Source organism: Sus scrofa, chromosome 18, assembly GCF_054392235.1.
Source record: "Sus scrofa isolate SSC_HxYL_T2T_F1_AM1 chromosome 18, Sscrofa_HxYL_maternal_Yorkshire_Landrace_v2.0, whole genome shotgun sequence".
NCBI lineage: Eukaryota > Metazoa > Chordata > Mammalia > Artiodactyla > Suidae > Sus > Sus scrofa.
In genome coordinates, this window is record NC_139400.1 from 15,172,269 (window position 1) to 15,196,671 (window position 24,403).

General features: G+C 58.2%; 1 protein-coding gene across 3 annotated transcripts in view; it reads left to right on the top strand.

Annotated features, from left to right (window-relative positions):
- Window positions 1-13,929: 13,929 nt before the first annotated feature.
- Window positions 13,930-24,403, top strand: part of KCNH2 (potassium voltage-gated channel subfamily H member 2) — a 35,590-nt gene continuing 25,116 nt past the window's right edge. The window contains exons 1-2 of one of the 3 annotated variants that reach the window (NM_001444833.1): window positions 13,930-14,393; window positions 17,094-17,324. In NM_001444833.1, the coding sequence (NP_001431762.1) occupies window positions 14,318-14,393; window positions 17,094-17,324 (307 nt within the window). In that variant the 5' untranslated portion in view covers window positions 13,930-14,317. Of the gene's footprint in view, window positions 14,394-17,093; window positions 17,325-22,785; window positions 22,905-24,403 lie in introns of those variants that run through there. The other 2 variants (XM_021078760.2, XM_021078762.2) reach the window with 2 other exon arrangements.

Below are 24,403 nucleotides of genomic sequence, written 5' to 3' on the forward strand. Positions count from 1 at the left end.
GCTAGAGGCGGAGACTGCCCACGGGGGAGATCTCGAAGCCCTAGCGAGAGCATAGGAAACTACGAGTCCCAGAATGCAGGTGGCACGCACAGGCATGCTTCAGGCACCTTGAGTAGTAGTGCATGCTGGGGTTTGTAGTTCTAGGCCATCCAGGGGCTGGAGAAGGACCATGAGCTGGGGCACCTGGCTCTGCAGAGGTCCAAGCCTCGTGGATTGGAGACCCCAGAGACTAAGAGGACCTTCGAGAAAGAAACGGAAGTTGAGAGACTGGGATAGGCAGAGACAAGGGGAGGCAGACCGGCAGATAAACAAACATGTCGATTTGTCTTGGCCGGACTCCTTTGAAAAACAACGGAGAATATGATTGGTGTGGGCCTGGGTGGGGGGCGGGCGGGCGGACCAGCCGGAAGGAACAGGCTGTGCTGAGTTCTGGGGTCACACCAAGAAGGTGGGGTCTGCCAGAGTCGGGGGGAGGAGGGTGGGGGGCCTTGTAAACATGGACAGGCCTGAACTCCTGGGCTCCCAGAAGGCTTTGCTGCCCTCCCTCAGCCAAGTGATGCAGCATTGCGAGGCCGTGCTCACTCCCGGCCTGACCCCCATGGCTGGAGCCTGAGACCCCACCCCCCTCTCCCCCTTCTCGCATTGAGGCCGGAAATGGGACGCAGGCCCCTGCCTCCCAGACCTGTTCCCTCACTGCGGTTGAAGCCGACAGACCCCATGTCTGGCTCCCATTCAGTCCCCACCTAACCTGCCCATGACTGAGAATGACTCTCCTTTCCACATCCCGGGGAACAGTACTGTGGCTGGCCTCCTCGGGGACAAGGTGGCAACAAGCAAGGAGGGGCTGAAGTCTCCATGACGTCCTGCCTGCAACACTGACCACAGCCCATCCCTGTGGTCTCCTGACCTTGGCGTCTCCCCTCCCATCCGTGGGCCACTCTGCTCCCAGATTCATCTCGAAATCGGGGCTAACCTCATGCTTTGGCTCTCCTTGACGCCATCAACTCAAGGTCAAGGTCACTCCAACACACTGGCCCAGCCCGCAGTTTCCCAGATGGGCTGCTCTCATGCTCCGCTCTGTTCTGGACTAATCGGCTTCCACACAGATTCCCAAATGGTCCTTGTGTCTCCCTGTCCCCGGGGCCCTCGCTTCTGCTGCTGCCTCCTCCTCTCCCTTTGCCCTCTGCCTAAAGATCTTTCTTTTCCTTCCTCATGGCCCAGCCTTGGCAGCTCAGGAGGCCTCCTGCCCAGCGAGAACCCGCTGTAGGAGGTGCAGGGGTGATGGCCTCAGAATCTGTCCAGCAGCCAAACCAGGACCACGTGCTCCCCCAGGGTGCCCGACAGTCCCTGAGCCCGGGGTAGGGGGTAGGCGGGCTTGCCGTGGCTGCTCACCAAAGGCCTCCACGGGCAGCGCTCCCGTGGCCCTTCTGCTTCCTCGGTGAGGCCACTCAGCACTCACTGTGGTCTGAGGCTGTCCTCATCTGGTCCTCCTTCCCCTCTCCTTTCACAGATGCCAGCCCTGCATCCTGAGCCAGAGGCTTTCCCCTGCCTCCTGGGTACTTTTCACAGGCATGAATCTCCTAAGCTTCCTGTTTCTTCTCGGTGTGCTTCCTGGAGGACCTGACCAACTCGTGGCCCCACTATGTTTCCTCGTGAGACCTTCTTCGAGCTCCTTTCTCCACACCCCCCAGGCCACGGAATCATCGCGTGCTCTGTTTCCTCCAGGGGCAGGTCTTAGGCAGCTCGCTCTGGGTCTCATTTCCCTTAAGTGAACTTGTGTGCTCTGGACGGACAGAGCCGGTTCTGATCATTTGGGATCCTACCAGGCTTGAGTCCCCTGCGCCCAGTCAGTGCTTGGTGAACATTGGCTTGTTCAGCTGCAAATGCGTGCAGATGCCCAGGGGGCCACAGCTGTGTCCTAGAGGCAGTTGGAAAGGGGCCCCTGAGGAGGGAGCTGGTGGGTCTGGGTGGGCAGAAGGAGGGCTTGGCCTGGTAAGGTGATGACCACAAGAGGGGGCCTTCTCCGGCCACAGGGAGGCAGGGGACCGTTCAGTGCAGCTGCTTTGATGGCAGGGGCTGGAGTGGACCTGAACGGGTGTGGATCTAGGCAGAGGGAGCCCTGGCAGAGGGTTTAGGAAGAGAGGGAGAAAAAGTAGAGCGAGAGAAAGTCAAGTGTGGCTTCTACTGCCGGGGAGTTTCCCTTTGGCTGCTTTTCCTGGAGTTTCGGCCAACATTGCCCTGCATAGCCTCATCTCCATCAAGGGACGGTTTTTGATTATTCTGCCTCTGGGAGGGGGTCTTTTCTGTCCCTCCCCAGGCTCTGCCTTCCTCTTTGCCAGCCATCCCCATTGGGCATTTAGGCTTATGTGTCTCAGTGGCTGACTGTTCTTAGCAAATGCTCTTCCTTCCTTCCTTCCTTCCTTCCTTCCTTCCTTCCTTCCTTCCTTCCTTCCTTCCTTCCTTCCTTCTTTCTTTCTTTCTTTCTTTCTTTCTTTCTTTCTTTCTTTCTTTCTTTCTTTCTTTCTTTCTTTCTTTCTTTCTTTCTTTCTTTCTTTCCCTTTCTTTTTTGGCTTTTTAGGGCTGCACCTGAGGCATATGGAAGTTCCCAGGCTAGGGGCTGACCTGGATCTACAGTTGCTGGCCTACACCACAGCTCACATCAACGCAGGATCCCTGACCCACTGAGCAAGGCCAGGGATGGAACGAACCCTCATCCTCATGGATCCTAGTTGGATTCGTTTCTGCTGCACTACAATGGGAACTCCCCTCTTTCTTTCTTTCTTGACTTTTCCTGTTGCATGAAGAAGTCCCCAGGCCAGGGATTGAACCTGCACCACAGTAGTGACACTTGGATCCTTACCCACCTAGGCCACTAGGGAACTCCAAGCAAATGCATTTTAAAGAGTAATTTCTGAAAAAATTTTTTTTTCAAACCCCACACAGTTGAGTTTCCACGGATAGGAAAGACTTTTAATTTAATTTAATTTAATTTTTTATTTTTAACTTTTTTTTTCTGTCTTTTTTTCTAGGGCTGCACCCACAGCATATATAGGTTCCTGGGCGAGGGGTCCAATCGGAGCTGTAGCCACCGGCCTACGCCAGAGCCACAGCAACGCGGGATCCGAGCCGCGTCTGCAACCTATACCACAGCTCACGGCAACGTCGGATCCTTAACCCACTGAGCACCGCCAGGGATTGAACTTGCAACCTCATGGTTCCTAGTCGGATTTGTCAACTACTGCTCCACAACGGGAACCCCTTGTTTGTTTTTTTTTTGACTCAATTTTAAATCATGGGATTTCAAGCTGGAAGGGGCCTTGGAGCGACACCTTTTGGGAATCTAGCCCTTTGGTCTCTGACAGTGGCTGTATTTTCTGACATGGGGGAGGCCAGCCTAGCCCCCAGCCCCATCAACCCTGGTCAGTGAGGGTGACAGACCCTTCTGTGGGTGAGTGGCCAGGCCCTTGGCTCAGAAGGGAGCAAGCCTTAGCCCTGCTTTCCTGCTCAGAGCTGAAAGCTGTGCAGAGCTTGGGGTGTGATGCTCCAACCTTGGGGGGAGGAAAGGCCTTGCTCCGGGGGTGGGGGGGGTGGGGGGTGTTGGGGCTGTGGAGGGTGTGGGTGGCGGGTGATGGGAGCGGAAGGCCCTGGTCCTTTATAGCCCAGCCCGGGGTTGTTCAGTGTGAGCTGGAAGTGCCCCACCCTCCGCACTATGAGCCGCTTCCTTCCTGCCTGCTGGCAAGCCTGGGTGGGGAGCCGAGGGGAAAGGGGGTAGGGAGGCGGGAAGCGGGCGAGGGGAAGGGAGCAGCTGGGGGAGGCCTCCATCCTCCTCAGGATATAACTCATGTTGGGAAGGAGAGGCTTCCTGAGCTTCCAGACTGCAAGGTGGAGGCTGGATGTTTGGGGAAGGGCTTTGGGCAGGGCCTGGGGGTGTTCAGGGCTCAGGCTTTGGAAGCCCTTGTCTCGCCTGGAAAGGGCTCCTGGCGGGCACTGGGGTGCCATCAAGCAGCCTGTCTGTGCTTGAGGAAGCCACATGGAGGCAGCAGAGAGCCGAAGAGGAGCTGCTGGAGCAAAGGCCTGAGCTCAGCCAGCCAGACCCTCAGACGATGCCACCGAGGAGGAGCCAGGGACAGTGGCCTGAGCCTCTGGCCTGGCTGGGAGGGTGGGTCCACACCAGCCCTCTGGGACCTGAAGTGGGCCATCTACATTAAACCTGAAGTTCCTGATGCTGTGACTCAGGAGGATGGGTGCCTTCCCCGGAAACCTCCCTGTACCTGTGCAGACCACGTGGGTGTGGGGAACTAACTGAAGGTGCAAGGAGCACGTCTAGCGGGGCCTGGGCGTGAGCTGCAGGTGCCCTGGGGCTCTCGTGAGAGGAGGCTGTTCTGATGCTGCTGGGGGCGGGGGTGCAGGTAGAGCCATCTGGACCTACAGGTGGGCTCCCTAGGGTGCATCCGCCCTGTCATGGAGACTCTTCTGCTTCCTGGCCCTCAGACTGGTAGGAAAGTCACGGGGCTGAAAGGCCTTCGAGACTCCCGAGAGCTTACCCAGGGAGGGACAGGGGCCTCCCTTGCCTGGAGAAGGGGCACTAACTTCCTGAGGGAAAACCTATCTCTCTAGGTCTTGATTCTCCTTGAGGTTTGTTTATTTATTTAGGTCCACACCCGGGGCATATGGAACCCCATCCCCAGGCTAGGGGTTGAATTGAAGCTACAGCTGCCCACCTACGCCTACGCCACAGCCGCAGCGGCACTGGATCCAAGCCGCATCTGTGATGTCCACCAGAGCTGACAGCAAGGCCGGATGCTTAACCCACTGAGTGAGACCAGGGATTGAACCCGTATCCCCATGGATACTACGTTGGGATCATAACCCACTGAGCCACAACAAGAATTCCCTCCTTAAGGTTTAAAATCTTCTTTCTGAACCACAGCCCTGAGTGGGGTCTGTGCCTGTGAGTGCCTGTGTGTGGATGGGTGGGTACATCTGAGGTGGTGTGTGGGGGTTGTGTGTCTGCATGGGCAGAAGCCCTTGGGCACCATGACCTGGGGCTCACTCCTTGACCTGTCTCCTCTTTTGGCTCCTGCCCTTCCAAAGTGAATTTGGACCAAGAACCTGGTGGATTTGAATGTTTTCACATTCATGGAGTCTTCAAATAATTGCCCTTTGTTCCTGGGATCCAGAGGGGAGATGGGGCATTTTTAGGGTCGGGCTGAGGGTTCTTGGTTGATGACTATGGGGGTCCCTGTGTCAGGCCAGGGGGGGTTTTCTACGTAGAAGGTCGTGGTTGTTAAGGATTAGTCTGACAAGACCCACTCCCTTCCTCCCTCCTCCTCTTCCCCTTGTCTCTCTTTCAATCCCTCAGGCTGGCCCAGTTTCCTGGTGTGGTTGCTGTGGTGCTGGGTCTCTCGGGAACTGGGGCTTTGAGCATCCAGTGTGCCCAGCATGGAAATTCCGTAGCAACCATCACTGGGGATTGGCAGGTGCCCTGGGGCAGGGGTAGGGCAGGCTCTCTCTCCAAAGGGGAGGGAGGAGAAGCCTTTATATCTGTGCCACTAATTTGTAAGATAGAGAACCTGATCCCGAACCCTGATACACCTGCAGTCACTGTGTGCTTTCTCTTTGTGTCCTCTCAACCTGATAATAAGCCGTTTGACTCCCAATGAGGAGCAAACCAGTGATTCCTGGTATATTTGCTGTTGATGGTGATCTGGGCCTTTTCTGTGTCCTCATTCTGTTGTCCAGCTTCCTTAATTTCCGTCTAGGCTGCTGTCAAGCAGGTCCACACGCTGATTTAAAAGGAGCCTAGTTTCGATGGTGTTCTGCCTTGTAGGTCCAGAAGAGGGAGCTCTCCAAGCCTTTTCTTTTCCTTGGGACAAAGAATCCTGGCTTCTGGGACATTCTGGGCCCCTGCCCTGTGATTGGCCACCGCTGTCACTTTCACACCCTCACCAGCTTTATTTTCCTAGGAAAGGCCTCATGCTGGACTGCTCTTCTCCAGAGGGACAGAGGTGAGGTGTCCTGATCTCTGCTCTCAGCTCAGCCGATTTCCTCTTAAACCCTGTTGCTTTGTGAAGCCTTCCCGTCCCTTTCCAGCCTTAAAATGATCTGTCCCTGTTCTGAAGTCAGCATTCAGGGTCTGAACTACTTCTTGGCACTTGAGATCTACGACCATGTGACTTTATCTTGTTGGCTGCCATTATTTGTATTCGGCTCCTGTAATATGATCTATTCTTGTGTGAGTCTGTTTTCTTTCCAACTAATTGCAGACTTTTAAAGGCCTGGGGGCTGGATTGTATGTCATGTATTTCTCGAGGGGTCTCTCACAGCATGGGAGACATAGAAAGTGATGGATAATTGTCTGTGAGTATATTGGGGAGATGATGGGGTGGGAGATCGGGTTGGACTTGAGTTCTCTTTTCTGGTCCTTCACGTTGGCTGTTAATTCATGCACAGGGATAGAAGCCCTTCAGGATATGGAGTTAGTGTTGAGCTGGCATTCCCATGCTATCCCTTCCACCCAAGCTGGAGCAGCCTCTAAATTCGGCCTGATGAGTTTAGCAAAATGAACCAGGAACAGTTCTGGAGAGCTGGCATAGCCACCTCGGCATCTAGAACGCTCTAGGTCTTGTGTCCTCTCTCCCTCAGGCACACAAACAAACACATCTTGAATTCTCAAGTTCTTTTAGCTCTTGTTATATGTGGTAGATGACCCCCGACTTTGCCTGGTGTGTGTAATGGGAGAAATCACCTGACTGGGAACTGGGGGACCTGCCTCTGTTTCTCATTTGTGGCACAATCTTGAGGAAGGGGCTGCCCTGCTGAGTCTGTTTTCTCATCTAAAATATGAAAGCCTTTCTTTCTGGCTCTAGTTTTTCAGAAAGCAACAGAAACCTTCAAGGGAAAGAGCGGCAAATGTAAACTTCAGAAGAGGAGGACTCATATCTTTTCCTTGATGACTTGATGGGGTGAGGAGGAAGAGGCTTCCTAGTGCCGACTGACAAGCCCAGCTCTATTTTTTTTTTTTTTTTTTTTTTGGTGGCTCCTTCGGCATATGGAAGTTTCCAGGCTAAGGACTGAATTGAGCTACAGCTGCCTACACCAGAAGCCACAGCCACAGCAATGACGGATCCAAGCCACATCCATGACCTACTCTGCCACTCATGACAATGCTGGGTCCTTAACCCACTGAATGAGGCCAGGGATCAAACTCACATCCTCATGGATACTAGTTGGATTCGTAATCTGCTGAGCCACAATGGGAACTCATGGCAAACCAGCTCTCTCTCTCTTTTTTTACTTTTTGGGGCTGCACCCATAGCATATGGAAGTTCCCAGGCTAGGGGTCAAATCAGAGCTATAGCTGCTGGCCTAAGCCACAGCCACAGCCACTGCAATGTGGGATCTGAGCCACATCTGTGACCTACACCACAGCTCATGGCAATGCTGGTTCCCCAACCCATGGATCAAGGCCAGGGACTGAACCTGCATCCTCATGGCTGCTAGTTGGATTCGTTTCCACTGAGCCACAACAGGAACTCCCCTGGCAAAGCCAGCTCTTGAGTCACCATATTTTGCCTCCTGGGGCTACTGTCCAGTTCCAGAAGCATTTTCATCATTTGGGGTGACTGTATAATTCACTGTGTCTGGAGAAGAGCCCCAGCCTTGGTCACCTGAGCTGCCCTCCCTGGTTTCCTGCTGAGCCTGGCATGAAGTGCTTTCAGCACCTTGGACAGAGACAGAGCTCCTGGGCAGCCAAGAGAGCTTGGGCTTGCCTGCCAGGCCAGCTTCCCCTGCGGCGTGGCACTAAAACATGGCTTGTTCCTTGATATTTTTCAGTCTCTCAAAGACACTCTAAAATAAACCCCCAATCAATGTCAAAACAGTGTACTCATTCTGCAAACTCCGAGGGCGTAATTCAACAACAACCACCACCACACATCGTATGACAGTGTCAGGTAAATAGTAGGTGCTTAGTAAATACTTATTCTAAAAGAATACATGCAAATTCAGCCTCCAGGTAAGTGTCCTAGACCCCCCCCTTCGTCATTAGGTTTTCCCTTCTCATCAGGACCTCCTAAATAAGAATTCTGGAGCTTCTGCTACTTGCTAGGTTTTGGAGCTTCACCTGAGCCCCTTCTTGGGTCTGGGGAGGCTGAGCTCCATCTTTGTTTTTAAAAATTAAAAATTTTTTGACTGAAGCCACAGCAGTGACAATGCCGCATCCTTAACCCGTGTGCCACAAGGGAACACCCCATCTTTAAATCAAGGTGGCAGATGGCTGTTGAGTTCTCAGGCAGTGTAAACCTGAGCCAGCCCCTCCTCTTTTTCAGTTGAGGGTAAATAGATCAGGGTGAGACCTCAACACTTGCCTCCTGTGGGCATCTTGCTTTAGGAAGATGTTCACGCCCTTCTTCTGTGCCCAGGAAAACCCTCACACTCCAGGAGGAGCAAGCATCCCCAGGAAGCCCTCCTGGCTGCCACAGCCCACTCAGAGCCCTATGTCCTCTGGATTCCCTTGCGCATATTGTCAGTAGCACAGGATCACAGCAGATCATTTTCAAGACATTTCATGCCCATTGAGTCTCTCTCCCCAGTGAGACCATGATCTCCTGGCAGGTGGAGTCCATACGGTATTGTCTGTCTGTTTTCAGGAGATCCTACAGTGAGCAGCACACAGCGGGGTGGAGTGGGAGATGGATGGACCCGAGGGCCTTCTCACCTGGCCCTTAAGCTGTCTCCAACTCCTCTTATTTTTAGTCTGAGGTAAACAGGTGGGATGATCAGGGTCCTATCTGTGGAGTGACCCTTGGCCTCAAGGGCACCGAGGATCAGAGAGTAGAGGCAGGAGGAGGAGGTGGAGATGAGATGGATATCAAGGGAAAATGGAGGAATGATGGATGGATGGAGATCATGGTTGGGTAGAGTTAAGGAGTCATTCACTGTTGGGGCTGGAAGGGATCTCAGGGATCAGCTCGTTTGATCTCCTCATTTTACAGGTAAGGAAAGTGAGATTTACTGATCCTCCTAAAGTTACCCAACAAATGGGCCCCTTTCCATCACCTCTGACCCAGTTCAAGTCTTCCATATCTCTCCCTGGACTAGTGCATAGCCTCACGTGGCAGATTATATTCTTCCAATACGGTCATGCCACTAGATCCCATTGCTCATGCTTTTCTTATGTCAGTGACACGCCTCCTTGGAGAAGCAGGGGGGTCTATGTTCCTTTCTTTGACTCTGATGGGCCATGGTTATGGCAGAAGTTATTTTATGTGACTTTGCAGGTTAAGTTATGAAAGGTGGTACAGCTGCTGCCTGGACCTCTCTTGGGACACTTGCCCTTGGAACCCAGCCACCACGCTGTGAGGCAGCCAGGCAGCCACGAGGAAAGGCACTCTGGCCTTCATGTAGGCATTCTGGCCTCAGTCCTGAGTCGCAGCTGACAGCCAGAAGCAACCAGCAAACGTGAGTGAATGAGCCTTTCGGTTCCAAGTTGAGTGGAGCAGACACAAGTGGTCCCGGCTGAACTTGCCCAAGAAATCCTGAACAGAAGAGATGCCGTCATGGATTTAAGTCATTGGGGTTTGGTAGCCGAAACATTTTGTATCTGTCTCAGTTTCTCCAAAGTTCTCTAAGCATTTCTTTTCTTTCCTTCTTTCTTCGTCCCCTCCCTCCCTCCCTCCCTCCTTTCTTTCTTTCTTTCTTTCTTCCTTCCTTCCTTCCTTCCTTCCTTCCTTTCTTTCTTTCTTTTTCTTTCTTTCTTTCTTTCTTTTGTCTTTTTGCCTTACCTAGGGCCGCTCCCGCCTGGAGGTTCCCAGGCTAGGGGTCTAATCAGAGCTATAGCCACCGGCCTACGCCAGAGCCACAGCAATTCAGGATCCAAGCCGCGTCTGTGACCTACACCACAGCCCACGGCACTGTGGGATCCTTCACCTACTGAGCGAGGCCAGGGATCAAACCCGCAACCTCATGGTTCCTAGTCGGATTCGTTCACCACTGAGCCATGACGGGAACTCCACTCCAAGCATTTCATTAATTTAACAGACCTTCATCAGACACAAGCCATATGCTGGGATCTGTACAAAGACATGATTTCTGTATTCAGGACAATACAGTTCAGCTGCTACTGCTGTTCTTCTGCAAACAGGATAAAATCTGTACCCTTCAGCCCTCCGTGAATGGCTCCAGCCTATGGCTCCACGGGCACCATACCAAGCTGTTTTGTCCCCAGACCTGATCTTCAGGTTCCACTCTCTAGACCTTCGGTCATGTTGTCCCTTCTACGTGCAGTGCTTCTCTCCTGCCCAACCTCAATCTTCAAGAACTGCTCCGAAACCCTGTCCCCTCACAAGGTCTTCCCAGACTCCTCCAGTTGAAAGCAAGCCACCTCCTGAAATCCTAGGGCACCTCTGCAGACTGCAGTTGCTGTCTGCACACTGCCTCTCTCCAGCCTCAGTAGACCGTGAGTCCCTGGAGGAGGGAGGCTGGCTTGTCCCTCCTGTCCCTCCCAGTGTCTGGCATAGGGCCCAGGACCAAGGAGACCCCCCAGTAAATATTTCTTGATGCCACTAGGAAGAGAACCAGAATTAAAAGTCAGGCGTCCTGAATCCCAGTCTTTAGCACCTTAGCTGCTTCTTTGGATATCAGCAGGGCAGGGAGAAGTCTCAGCAATGGTGGGTGTCGGGGTGGTGGGGGAAGACCTTGGTTACGACAGGGGGTTGACAGGATCACTGCATGTGGAGCTGCAGGTGGTCCCGAGGGACAAGGGACGATCTCTGGCTCCAGGCTAGGGCTCTGTGCCGGGTCCCTCCCTCCCCCCCCCTCCTGCTCTCAGCAAGCTCTGAGCACCCCGCTTCTGGAGAGAAACATGCTGCTTCTCTGATCATCCTCTCCTCAAGCCCAGTTCATTTCTGAGATCTTCCTTCTCAGGACCCAGTCACCCACAGAAACACAGGCCCCACCGTGCTGGCTGTTTCTCCCTGAGCAGCAAGGGATCACTCTGCCTTCAGTCCCTCGGGGTTTCTGAGAAGCCGTTCCACAAGCTGTCTTTCCTGCGCCCACCTGACTGGAACTGCTCTCTGGGGTCCCCTGTGATTGTCACTGGCTCTCTTGGGCCCCATTTTGGCTGCCTCTCTGCTGGTCCTTGGCATTCCACCAGCAGGGCAGGCTTTGATTCCTTTTTTTGTCCTCCCAGGACAGGAGCCCTCAGACGGAGCACAGAGCGGGGTGGGCAGGATGTTCTCCAAAGTCTTTTCTCCCTAAATTGTCTCTTGTGGGAGCTGGGAGGTGCCTCCGTGTCTCGTGGTCAGTACAGCCGCTCCCTCCCTCCCTCCCTCCCTCCATCACAGTGGCGGTCACAGTCACAGGCGGTGGGGCAGAGCTCTTCCAGGGACTGATCCCTGCGAATGGCTCAGCGAGCCCCAGTGGGGTTGGGGCGGGCTCCGGTTGCTCTGGGTATTAAGGTTGAGCATTTTCCTCTTCCTGCGGGATCTAGGGGGAGTGGAGGTGGGGGGCAGGGTAGGCTTCTCTCTCAGCCCCTGTGCTGCCCCTTACCCCATGGGGCCTGGCACCTGTGGTTCCAGGAAGGGTGCCTTGGGGGTGAGCTCATCCATCCTCTTCCCACAGTTTCTCTTCCTTGTCCCAGTCCTTGGCCATGGGGGTGGCTCAGCAGGACGGCCTTCAGGCCCTCTCCTCGGCTTCCAGAAAGTCAGTGATGTGCATTCAGCTTTGACTTCTGAGTGAGGGGTGTGTGTGTGTGTGTGTGTGTGTGTGTGTGAGAGAGAGAGAGAGAGAGACAGAGAGAGAGAGAGAGAGAGAGAGACAGAGAGAGAGAGAGAGAGAGAGACAGAGAGAGAGAGAGAGAGAGAGACAGAGAGAGAGACAGAGAGAGAGATTGGCCTTTCCTTAGCCAAGGGAACAGCTCTCCTTGGCTGCCGCCTCTATGCACAGGAGGAGGGCTACTCTGTTTCCATTTCTCCCCTCTAACTGGAGGATCAGAGGCCTGTCCTGGGCACCTGGGTACTTCAGCGTGGACAGCTGGCCAGGCTAGATGAGAAGCCCCCTTCCCCTCGGCCTGGTTCTCTGCGACAGATGGCCCTGTCTGAGGCCTCTCTCCCCACGCCTCTTCTCACCGCAGGCCCTTTCTCACTTTCTCAATCCCTTGACCCTGCTTGCAGGTGAATCACCCTGGATGTGACAGGGACCAAGCAGCATCCAGGGGGGGAGGTGGTTGCAGGGTGGAGGAGGAACTGGGCCAGTCATCAACTGGGTTCCTCCCGGTACCCAGATGGATTCGTGTGCCCGATGCCAGGTCACAGAGGAGGCAGAGTCTGTGCCACAGAAGGCCTTGGGCATCTTCAAGTGTGAGCGAGGAAGCTGCCGGAGGTGGAGAGGGCCGAAGAAATGACTGTACAGGCAAGAGCCTCGGGTCTTTTTTAGCATCAGCTGGTGGAGCCACCTCCTTCTCTCCCACTGGCTGCCTCCCTGAGTCACTGCCCACCCACCAGCAAATAGAAAAGGGGCGTCATCTTCTGGCCAGTGGCCCCATCTGGCCCCAGGGTTTGCCTCTTTTTGCTCCTGGGTGAAAGGGGAAAGTCTGGGTGGGGTGGTCTCACCAAGACCTGTTCCTCCAGGCCTTTCTCCTTCCAGAGCGGCTTCTTTCCCTGCCCTTTGTCCCTCTCCTCCCTCCACATCCCATGACAGTTCTCCCTGGTGACAAGACCCACCCCCTTGCTCCAAGGACAGAGGCAGCTGCAAGCCCTCAAGGGCCCCACATGGCCCCATCCATCTTGCCGCCCGGGTCTCTGATGCGGCTGCAGGGGAGGCGACCCTGGCGGCTGCTCTGTTGCCGACTCCTCCCCACCCGCCAGCTCAGCTGTCAACACTCGCCTCCCGGCCCTGGCGGTCCTGAGGCCCTGCCTGGCTTGCTCAGGCCGGGGACATGGCGCCCAGGAGACCCTCAGTGAGACCCAGGCAGGCGGTGGGCAGGCTGTGGGCAGACACCCGGCCTGCCCGTGAGCATCCTCAGGCCTCCTTGCCTAAATAAGGGAGCTGCAGCTGGAGGGAGCCAGCTGGCCGGGGGGAGGGGCCTGCGGCTAGGCCAGGGTTTTCCGAGGGGCTGGGCCGCCGCAGCGCCGCAGGGCCCCGAGGCCGCGGATTGGGCCTGCTCGGCTGGCCCCGCGCTGCAGAGGGAGGGCGGGCCCTTCGCACAAGGGGATCCCCAGGCTGGAACCTCGCGTTCGGGGGCCTCTTTGATCCCGCTGCGAGGAGGCCAAAACTCTTGTCCGAATGGCCCTCTCTGTACAGGAGGGCCTGGAATAACCCCAGACAGGGCTCTGCGTGTGTATGTGTTTTTAGGGGGGCGCGCCCCTCCTAAATCTCACCCACCCTTATCTCAAAAATTGGTGGTCTGGGGGCCTCCAGATTGTCTTGCCCTTCACCTTTCTCGGGTCTCCGCTGACCCCGGGCGCGTCCTCCCAGGGCCTAGGCTTTGCCCGTGTCACCTACATTGGGCCTTGAGCACATGCAGTGTGTACGAGCCAGCGCTCGGCGTGGAGGGGGACCGGGCACAAGGGGCCGGCCCTCTCCCTTCAAGTCCGGTGCCACAGCCCTTCCAGCGGGGGCGGAGGAGAGAGGAATCCCCGGTCTCGTCCCTGGCCGCCTCGGGGCCGGCCGTCGCACCTGTCCTCACGGTTCCCCTACCTAAAGGTCCCTTCCCCCTCCTGGGGCGCGCGAGTCCTGGGGGCTCCGGGGCTGAGCGAGGGGCTGGGGTTGGGGGGGAGCCCTCGGCGCGGCTCAGCCAATGGGAAGGGCGGGCGCGCGGGGTGTGTGGGGGGAGAGGGCGGCGCTGCGGGCGCGCGGCGGGCGGGAGGGGGCCGGGAGGCGGGGGCCGGAGCCCGAGGGGCGCGCGCCGCGTTAACCCTTCCGCGGCCGGGCCGAGCCGCAGGCGCAGCCCGAGCCGCGGGCGCCGGAGCGGCTGTCGGCGCGGCGGGCGGGAGCCGGGAGCCGGGAGCCCGGCGCTCGGGCGGGCGGAACCCAGCGCGAGGACGCGGCGGAGCGGGGCCCGCGGCTCGGCTGGGGCCGGCAGACAGGTGTGCGGGCGGCCGGGCGGCCCGAGCTCAGGCAGCTCCAGGCCCGGCCCGCGGTTCAGAGGCGGCGCCGAGCGGAGACCCGGCGCCCGCAACCCAGTCCCGGCCCCGCCCGTGCTCTGCCTGGCCGCGGGGTGCGGGGGCCACGGCCGGGCCGGGCTACCCGAAGCCTGTGTTGGGCCGGGCCGGGCCGGGGTGGGTGGGGGCCCGCCCGGCCCGCCCATGGGCTCAGGATGCCGGTGCGGAGGGGCCACGTCGCGCCGCAGAACACCTTCCTGGACACCATCATCCGCAAGTTTGAGGGCCAGAGTGAGTGGGGGAGGGGGCCCGAGGGGAGGGGGCTCTGGGGGCGGGCCGAGCTCGCCGGAGTGCGGCTGGGGGGCGTGCCCGGGCCGTGTGCAGCCCGCAAGTGAGTCCGTGGGGGCTGCCGGCCCCAAGGCGCCAGCCAGGGGTCGTGCGGGGCGAGCCTTGGTGCTGGGGGCTGTGGGCTTCGGGACCAAGGGGCCTGGTGTTGGGGCGCGCGGCGGGAGGCTCAGTTTAGGCTTCCGGATCGGATCGGGGGAGTGTATGCGACGCCCTGAGTGTGCAGGGAGCCCTAACTCTGGGCATCTGGATGTGAATGGGGCCGGGCGGGGGCAAGACCAGGAGAATGTACATGGCCCAAACTGTGGGATCCTAAGAGCACCCTGCATGTGCCAGTCCTGACTGTGCTGCCGGAGTGCAAGCCAAGCATTGTAGGGTCGGTGCCTAACCTGCTCTTGGGTGTGCGTATGTGTCACCCATGCGTTCGACCCTGCATGGGCAGTGGGGAGGTATCTTTGACAAGGCAGGGAACTGTGGACCCTGGGGTGAGAGGGAGCTAGGGCTGAAGCTGGGCTCTGGGGGGGTCTAACGGGTTCCGTTCAGTGACCCCATGTTGTTGCTCTTCCTGTCCTGGGCCCCTTTATTCAGACTACAGCACCCCTCATGCTGGCCCAGTAGGGGACGCTTCCAGAAGTGTCCCGGGCTAGGTGAATGTTCTGCGTATGGGTGTTTGCACCCTCCTGGCATACGTGTGCCTGTCCCCAAGGCTGCATGTGCTGTGGTGGGTGTGACTGCCAAGGGCCCTGGGAGCGGGTGACATTCCTTGCCCATGACCCTGTGAGCACAGGACAACGTGTGCTTGTAAGCGTGGTGGGGGGAGGGAGGGGTCGGTTGGACGGGCAGCATTGTCTGAAGCAGAGGAACAAGCTGATCCTGAGGGGGAGGAGACGGCCATGGTGGAGGGTGGTGAGGCCCTCCTTTCCCCAAAAGCTCCAGGAGACTGTAGGCAGGAGAAGAGCCTGGGCTAGGACCTGGGGGCCTGCCTTCTGGCCCCACTTCTGCTACTGCCAGCTGTGTGACCTTGAGTGACTCTTCCACATCTGGGAAGGAGGGGGCGGCCGAAGGGGTCCTTTAGGTCCCTTCTGATTTGGTTATTCCAGAAGCTCAGTGAAGGAGGTGGGGGTGGGGCCTGCCTTCGAAGAAACAGGCTCTTCTCTCCCAGCCTGGGAGTGGGGGCCAGGTGGTTTTTCCTCTCCGCAGCTGGTGCATATGTGGCTGGTACCGGGGACTGCCTTGGGCTCAGGTGGAGATGGAGGCTGAGTCCGGGGGTCTTTTCCTGGGACAGGGAGCCCTGCTTTCTGGGGTCGATGGCTGCCTGGGAGTTTTAGGGGGCTTGGGCAACCGACCTAAAGATGACCCAACTTCAGAAAGTAACTTCCCAGAGGCCAGAGTAAGGGAGGGGAGGAAGGCGGGAGGAGGCCAGATCCTGATGCAGCAGCCTGGGCCTTACCCTTGAGATTGCCCGAGGGCTGCAGCCTGAGGGCTGTGCCCACTGGGGAGGGAGGGGGCAGAGTTCTGACTGCTCCTGAAAGCCCCAGGGTAAGGCCAAAGTGGCCACAAACCTCTGTGTTTATAAAAAGCTCTTATCCCCAGAGCATCTTTCCTGGCACAAGCTGGGGCTGCTGCCTCCCTGCTGCTCACCCACCAGCCTGGCTCTCAGGGCAGGTGTGGAGGGCGTGAGCTGAGTCTAGCTGCAGTGAGTCCACTGGGGGACCTCACCTTCCTGGGGGAGATCCCCTTTCCCTGCTTCCAAGTGGGGCACTCTGTCAGGCTGGCCCTGGGCTCTGGGTGTTGCCAGGGTTTGGAGCTGCAGGTCCCTTTCCTTGTTCCCTATGACCTTGGCTTTCTGCCTCTGACCCTCAGCGTATGCCTCACCTTCTGCAGACCCAGGTTCAAAGCTGGCCCTGTCTTTTGCAAGCTGTAAGATGAGGACATGAACTTCTTTTGAGCCTCGGTTTCTTCATCTATAAAACGAGGATTATGATAGGGCTGTCAAAGTAACACATGAGAGAAAAGTGCTAAGTGCTCACGTGGCACTGCTTCCCTCATCCTTCCTGGCGCCCACTCCCCAGCAGCTGACTGCCCTTGGAGCGGGTGCAGAAGTCCCCGGAAGCACTGCCCTGGCAGTGTCTGCAGATACTTGGGGGAGTGATTTCCTAGGGATCCCCAGGGTACGGAGTGCCCAGGGAGCGCCTCCCAGTCTAGAGAGCTGGGGTCAGAAGAGGAGCCGGAGCCGGTGCAAAGGGAAGGCTGGCCGCCATCTCTGGCCCTTCCCAGGCTCCGTCTCCAGGCCCAGTGTTTATCCCTCCGCCGCGGCTGCTGACACGCGTTGCTGACACCCGCCCAGGCTGGCCTCGGCCCCGGGCGTAGAGGGGGCGGCGGGCCGCTGGCAGCCGGCCAGGGGGAAGCCGCGCAGCCAGCCCGCGGGCCGGGCGAGGGAGGGGGTGCGCCGCCAGGCCGGCCGAGGCACCTGTGTCGGGTACAGCTGCGTTCGTCCCCTGCTGGGGGCGCTGGTCCCCGTGGTGCTCCCTGGGGCGGGGAGTTCCCCAGCGGGCAGCTATGTATGACAAGAGAATGCGGGGAAGGGCTGGGAGCCGGGCAGGCTGGGGTCCTTGCTCACGTGCCCTCTTATCCCCGCCCCCCCAGGCCGCAAGTTCATCATCGCCAACGCTCGGGTGGAGAACTGCGCTGTCATCTACTGCAACGACGGCTTCTGCGAGCTGTGCGGCTACTCGCGGGCCGAGGTGATGCAGCGACCGTGCACCTGCGACTTCCTGCATGGGCCGCGCACGCAGCGCCGCGCCGCCGCGCAGATCGCGCAGGCCCTGCTGGGCGCGGAGGAGCGCAAAGTGGAGATTGCCTTCTACCGGAAAGATGGTAGGCGCGGGCTGGGGCGGGGCGGGGCGGGGCGGGGCGGGGCCGAGGGTGGGGGCGGGGCCTGGGAGTTGGGGGCTGCCGGAGATTGGCCGGAGGGTTCCATGGGGGCGTGACTCTAGCGGAAACCTTTGAGGTGGGCCAGGTGGGAGGCGCGGGTTGGGTATTCCGGCTGCAAGGCGGCCAGGTTCTCTTTACCTGAAGTACTCTGGTGGGGTGCTTTAGGGGATGACCAAGGGGCTGCCTGGCTGCGGGTCTGGCGCCTCTGGTTGTTTCCTCCCTGGGCAGATGTGGGCAAGTTGAGCTAAGTGGGTTGGAGTTTAACGGCAGTACTGGCATGGCAGGTGCGTGCGTGGACAGAAGTAGTAGGTGTCCAGGCCGGCGGCTGGGCGCTGACCTCCAGTCACCGGCTTCTAGCTACCCTAGGGCAGCACCTGCCGGGTGACTGGTCTGGGGACTTGTCCCGGGGGGGCGAGGCGGGGGAGGGCTGGCTCGCTATCGGCTCCCGCTCTCCTGGCCCGTCTTTCTTCTGCACCTGAGCTGCACCTGGCCGGAGGTGTGTGCCTTTCCCCACAACCTCAGTTCCCTTTGTCTCATCTTTTGCGCACCCCGCCCGCCACCCCTTCCTGCGCCAGGTGTCTCTGCTCAGCCACCGCCTCCCGGCCCAGCTGCTCTGGGCTTCCGGAGAGCGGATAAACAGAGCTCTGGGCGGGGCTGCTCCCACACCGCGCCTGGCCCTGGGCTGCCCTGGTGGGGTGGGCTCTGCTCAGCGAGGGCAGTGCAGCAGGGCTTTGGGGGACCTGCAGGTATCAGAGGGCTGGGGAGGGGGCTCCAGAAAGTGCCACTGGACTGCCGACAGGTGCCTGAACCCTGATGCTCACCAGTGTGCATCTAATGAGCCTTTCCTGAACCCTGTGAATCAGGTGCAGCAAAAGGTCTGGGAGATGGAACAGTGTACAAGACGGAGGAGGCGCCTGCCCACAGCGAGCTTTCCTGCTGTAGAGAGCACTCTGTGCCTCTCCCTGGGGGAAGGGTGAGCCTGCAGCCCATGTAGGCCTCAGGCCCTGTCCCTTAGAACCTTCCCTGGAGGCTCAGGGTTGGCCGAGGTCTCCCTGCAAGGGCTTACATGACCTGACGGCCCTGCTTTTGCAGGGGTGCCCAGCCGTGAGATTCCTGGATAGAATTAGAGGTGGGGACAGTCCCTGGGGCCCCATGGAAGAGGGTTTGCTCACAGCAAATGCGTGTTCTGGCTCGAAGGCAGGGGCTGGGAGACTAGGTGAAAACTCTCAAGGCAGGGCCTTCTTTCTGGCTCTTCACCAATGTCTCCCCAGAACCTTAGAGCAGATCTGCTTTTATAACTGCCAGGTTATCGTTATCCAGTACTAGTTAATATCAGTGGATGCCTTCTATGCACTGGACGCTGGGCGAAGTATTTCATGTGTGTCATCTCGTGGAATCTTCACAACAACCCTGGGAGGTAGATACTGTTATTTTTCCATTTTGTGGATGAGGAAAGTGAGGTTCAGGGAGATAGAGAAACCTCCCTAAAGAGTACCGAGCTGGGAATGGAACCCCTATCTGTCTGATCCAAGCCCTGTCCTCTCTCACTGTGCTGTCATATATTAAAAATGACATGAAGTAGTCACAGGTATATCTATATACTGCATGTTCCTTTATGCACACTTTTATTTTAGAAGTTTGCAAACCATCAGTGTAATGTAAAGAATGGGTTCAGGTCTAACAAATTCTGTGATATGGGCCAAGCTGGTTACTGCCTTCAGCCTGTTTCTGCTTCTGGGATAGTGTGCTTGCTGGGGCCCTGGGTGGTGGGGCCTGAGTGCTGCTATCTTTGCTGCAGTATGTGAGGAGCTGGTGGCTCCTTTGGGAGGCGGTGGCCATGAGACCCCTTCTGCAGAGGTGCTGTCATGGAATCCTTGTGACTCAGGATCACTTAATCCAGCCCGCTCAAGTAACAGACGGAAAAACTGAGAAGCTGAGGTCCAGTTACCAGGGAATAAGGGTGGGAGTGGGACTGGCACCCAGACCTCCTACCCAAGTTCAGCCTCTTTCCCCACCTTAGGGTAGTACTCCAAATGGGGTTGTGGGGAGTTCCCGTTTGGCTCAGCAGTAATGAATCCAACTAGGATCCATGAGCATGCAGGTTTGATCCCTGGCCTTGTTCAGTGGGTTAAGGATCTAGTGTTGCTGTGAGCTGTGGGGTAGGCTGGCAGCTGCAGCTCTGACTTGACCCTTAGCCTGGGAACTTCCATATGCCGTGGGTACGGCCCTAAAAAGACAAACAAACAAACAAACAACAAAAAAACCCAAATGGGGTTGTGACCCAGAAAATCCCGTGCCAGCGGTCTGTGCCTGCCCCCTCCTCTGCTCTCACCTTTTCCCATGGCAGTCAGGTCTCTCCTTTTGGCCAACAGGCTGGCCTTGGCCCTCAGGTGGTGTGGGCCCTACCTGTCCTGGCACTTGAGGCCCAGGGTGCAGACAGTGTTCCTCCGCCTGCCTCCCTATCCCTCTGCTCAGCCCCTCGGGCAGATCTCTGTGCCCGACCTGGGCTCTGGGTGCAGGTGTGCATGTGCTCACAGTCTTGGGCCCGGGTAGAGGCGGGAGGCAGAAGTGATAAATGCCAGTGCCACCCCTTGTTTCTGTCCAGGCCTTTCTCAGGGTCTTGGCCTGGGCTGGTCACAGCAGAGTGGGTCCCTGGGCTTCAGCTCTGGGGAGGTGGGTGGCTGGGAAGGAGGTGGGGCCTTTTGCTGGCAGGCGCCGCCGTGGACAGCTGTGCCGTGTCGGTGCCTCTAGCCCAGCTCTGTGCAGTGTCAGGGCCTGGAGCCAGACAGCCCCATTATTTAGCTGCTGGGACTGCTGGGAGGTGGGGAGGCCAGACTGGGGGGCGTGGGCTGGAGGGAGAGACACGAGGTGCCAGGGGCTCACTGGCCTCGTGCCTGTGCCTGTTCACATCAGGCCGAGGATTAAGGTGGAGTTGGGAGCAGGGCCCAGAGGCGTGCGGCTGCCAGGGGGTGGCATCCTCGTGGGGTCTGGGTGGCACCTTGGCACACACCTGCATTCCCACGTCGCCCTGGAATGGGCTGGGGGCCCCTTGGAGCGTGACTCCACCTCACATGCTCCCCTCCTCCTGCCAGGCCTGGCCTGGGTCCCCGCTCCTGTCCCTTGTGTTCTCCTGACTCTTTGTTTCCGTCCCTCTGCCCAGCCCCCTCCGCGCTCAGCCCGTGTCTCCGGGCCTCTCCCCTCGGCTCAGGCCTCCCTGCCGCCTTTCCCTGGTCTTTATCTCCTCGCCCTGCAGCTGTCTCTCTTCTTCCCTACCGTCAGCACCCCGAGCCTTCCTCCGTGCCTCTCTCCCGCGGCCCTGGTGGCCTCCTCCGCCTCTCTGGGCTCCATCTCCCATCTCTGTCCAGCTCCCTATACCTCTGCCTGTCCTGTCCTGGTCTCCACGTCCTTGTGTCCCTGGGGGCCTTGTGCTTGGGTGGGGATGGGGGTGTCTCTAGAGAAGAGTCTGTTGGCTTCTCCACTCCAGCTGCGGGCCGGTTGCCATGGTAACAGGGTCAGCGGGGGGGGGGCCCCCACGGCAACAGCTGAGCTGTGGGCTGGGGGAGGGGCGGAGACCGGAGGGCCAGTGTGCTCCCCAGTGTCCCCAGAGCCAGAGGGGAGCCAGAGCCCCAGAGGTGGCCTCACACCCACGGGTTGGTGGTCCCCAGACTCAGACCTCAGCTTCCCAGAGGCTCAGGCAGGTACCCCGGCACCAGTGTCCTTCACGCAGCCCAGTCCATTTCACCATCTCCTCCTGGTCCCCGAAATCAGACTCTTTGTTGTGACACCACCCCCAGCTCCCTCATGGCCCCAAGCTCAGACACTCGCTCTCCTCCATCCGCTCCAGGCATCCAGGCTGCGATCCTCAGGTCTCCGCCCCCCATCAGTCTGGGGAGCTGGTGAAGGAGCCCTTGGGTGTGTTGAGGCTGGTAGGCGGGTCAGACGGAGGCCGGTGCCCGGGTGTGTTCCATGTCCTTGAGATAAGCAAACCAAGGTGACTGCAGTTAGACACAGGTAGCACTTTTCTTAGGGGGGTGGGGAAGCCATCAGGGGTCTCCCTCCACCTTGGGCCTTCTGGTCAGGGTTGGGGGCAGCTTGGGGCCAGGCAGGTGAGGGCACCTGCAGGATGGTGGCCAGGAGCGGGGCAGGGGGCTGCCTCGGGGCCCAGCAGCTTTCCCCTCGCAGTGCCTTCCCCCTGCAGCTCCAGGGGCTCCAGGGAGGGATCATCCTTGAGCAGGGGCAAGGTGCCCTGGCCTGCTCCGGGGCTCCCTGTCCCAGTCCCACCTTGGGGGCCTGCCAGGCCTGCCCCCCCTGAGGGTGTGGGCAACCCCTGGCCTCCTCTGGGGTCTGGAGAGCATCAGAAGGGTGGCTCCACCATGTTGCGTCTGCTGTAGCCCCTAGAGGAGCTATGTAAATATTTGCGCAGAGCTGTCTGGGGTGGGAGCAGAGTTTGATGGTGGCCTTGGGCTCTGGGGGGAGGGAGGCATGGACAGCAGGAGGGCCAGCATGGGGGTGTGAGACGGGGGAGACTCAGCCTCTTTTCTGCCCAGAGGTGGCTGCTTTCAGGGCAGAGGGACTTGAAATGGTCCAAAAAAGTCCTTTCACAACTAAACATCTTCCCTGACAGCGCCCAAAATGCCTCCATTGGGACCTTCTCCCTGTGGTGGAGAAGGAACCTTTTTCTTCCTTCCTTCCTTCCTTTCTTTCTGCCTTTTTGCCTTTTCTAGGGCCGCTTCCTGTGGCATATGGTGGTTCCCAGGCTAGGGGTCTAATCAGACTGTAGCCGCTGGCCTATGCCAGACCCATAGCAACACGGGATCCGAGCTGCGTCTGTAACCTATACCACAGCTCACGGCAACGCTGGATCCTTAACCCACTGAGCAAGGCCAGGGATCGAACTCGCAACCTCATGGTTCCTAGTTGGATTCGTGAACCCCTGCGCCACGACGGGAACTCCAACCTTTTTCTTTAAAAAGACCGTCTCTTGGAGTTCCCGATGTGGCTCAGGGGGTTAAGAACCTGACTAGCATCCATGAGGATGCAGGTTCGATACCTGGCCTCGCTCAGTGGGTTAAGGATCCGGCATTGCTGTGAGCTGTGATGTAGGCTAGCAGCTCTAGCTCCAATTCAACCCCTAGCCAGGGAACTTCTATAGGCCTTGGGTGTGGCCCTAAAAAGAAAAAAAAGGGGGTCTGTCCCTCTCATCACCTCTCCCCGTAAGCAGGAGCACGGAAATAGCTAGCCCTCAGTGCAGAGAGGAGGCCAAGAGGCTGGGGGGTCAGGTCCCGAAGAGGGGACACCTGGGACAGCGATGAGTGTGGGAGAGGCTTTGGATGAACCATTGTCCCCCTAAAGTCCCTTCCTGTCCTCAGTCCAGGGTCCATAAAGATGTCCGTGCTGTGGACGGTGGTTGGCCTCAAATGGACCCCTCTCCGTGTTGACCGCGTATCTACTGGACTAGAAGCACCTTGAGGGCTGGGTGGTGTCTTCTCCTTGACTGACCATCTCCCTCGCTCCCAGTTCTGGGTGAGGTTGCCGTGGCCCCCTCCCCCACCGGCTCCGAGAGGGCAGACAGCGCCCTGTCTGTTTTGCTCTCTGTTGTATCTATGGGTCTACTGCATAGGGGGAGCTCAGTGCTTGCTGAGTGAATGAATGATTGAACGAATGTGGTGGCCAGTGTGCTGTGTTACAGAATCTCTATACAGGGAGTCAGAGCCTTGAGAGCTTGTTTTGGGTTTGGTCATAGACTTGCTGTGTGACCTTGGACAAATCACTTCCTATCTCTGGGCCTCAGTCTCTCCCTCTTGAAAAGCCTTAGAATGCCAGGGAGTTTCCTGATGGCTCCGTGGGTGAAGGGTCACTGCCGTGGCTCTGGTTACTGCTGTGGCGCTGGTCGATCCCTGGCTCAGAAGCTTCTGCATGCCTTGAGCGTGGCCAAAAAAAAAAAAAAAAGAAGAACGCCAGGGCTGGGAGGGGTCCCAGAGGATGCAGACGCTCTCAGGGCCAGGAGGTGGGCCCGGGAGAGGTGGCCTGAGGTGGCCACCGCGAGAGCTGGGAATCCTTCAGCCTTGCTCTGTGGGGGGGGACATTGTGGGGTACAGGAAAGGCATCTGGGGATTCCCAGCCTTCCCAGCTCAGAGATGGATGGAAGAGGAAGGGAGCAGAGCTGGGGGCGGGGTGGCAGCGGCTGCACAACCAGCGCTCGCAGGCACCCTCCCTGCTGTGACTGCCCTTCTAGTCTGCAAGCCGAGATGCATGCTTTGCAGCAGGTGGTCCTCAGAGGGAGCCTCCTCTCCGTCGCTTTACAGGAGCCAAACTCTCACTTAGGCTAAAGGGGGAGTTCCCATTGTGGCTCAGCGGGTCAACCTGGCATAGTGTCGTGAGGATGCAGGTTCGATCCCTGGCCTCGCTCTGTGGGTTGAGGATCTGGCGATGCTGCAAGCTGCAGTGTAGGTCACAGATGCGGCTCAGATCTGGCATTGCTGTGGCTGTGGTGTAGGCCGGCGGCTGTAGCTCTGATTCGACCCCTCGCCTGGGAACCTCCATATGCTGTGGGTGTGGCTGTAAAAAGAAAAAGGAAAAATAATCAAAGAAAAGAAAGGCTAAGGGGACCTACTAGCTGGGAGGTGCCCAAGCGGGAACTCTATTCTGGGTTTTCCTCTTTCCTCTTGTCCCGTCCAGCCCGGAACACCATTGCGCAGCCTGACTCCCCTTGAAGGGCCATGGTGGAGGCATGGTGGGCTCAGGGTCTCAGAAAGTTTGGGGTTTATCTTGGGTTCCCAGAGCTGCAATTCCCCGTTCACTAAGTAGGATCGTAACACCTTGCCTTCCGGGTCCTGCTGGGGGAGGTTCAGCAAAGAAGAGGATAGATGCAAAGCAGTGTCGAGTGCAGGGCTCTTGGCATTCTCCTCGCCATCAGGCAGGGTGGCACCCGGATGGCTGAAGGTCTCGGCCAGCCAACCCTGCCTGTGCCCTGCCCGCGTCCTGCCTGCCTGCCTCTCCCTCTCTCTGCCAGGCTTCTGCCG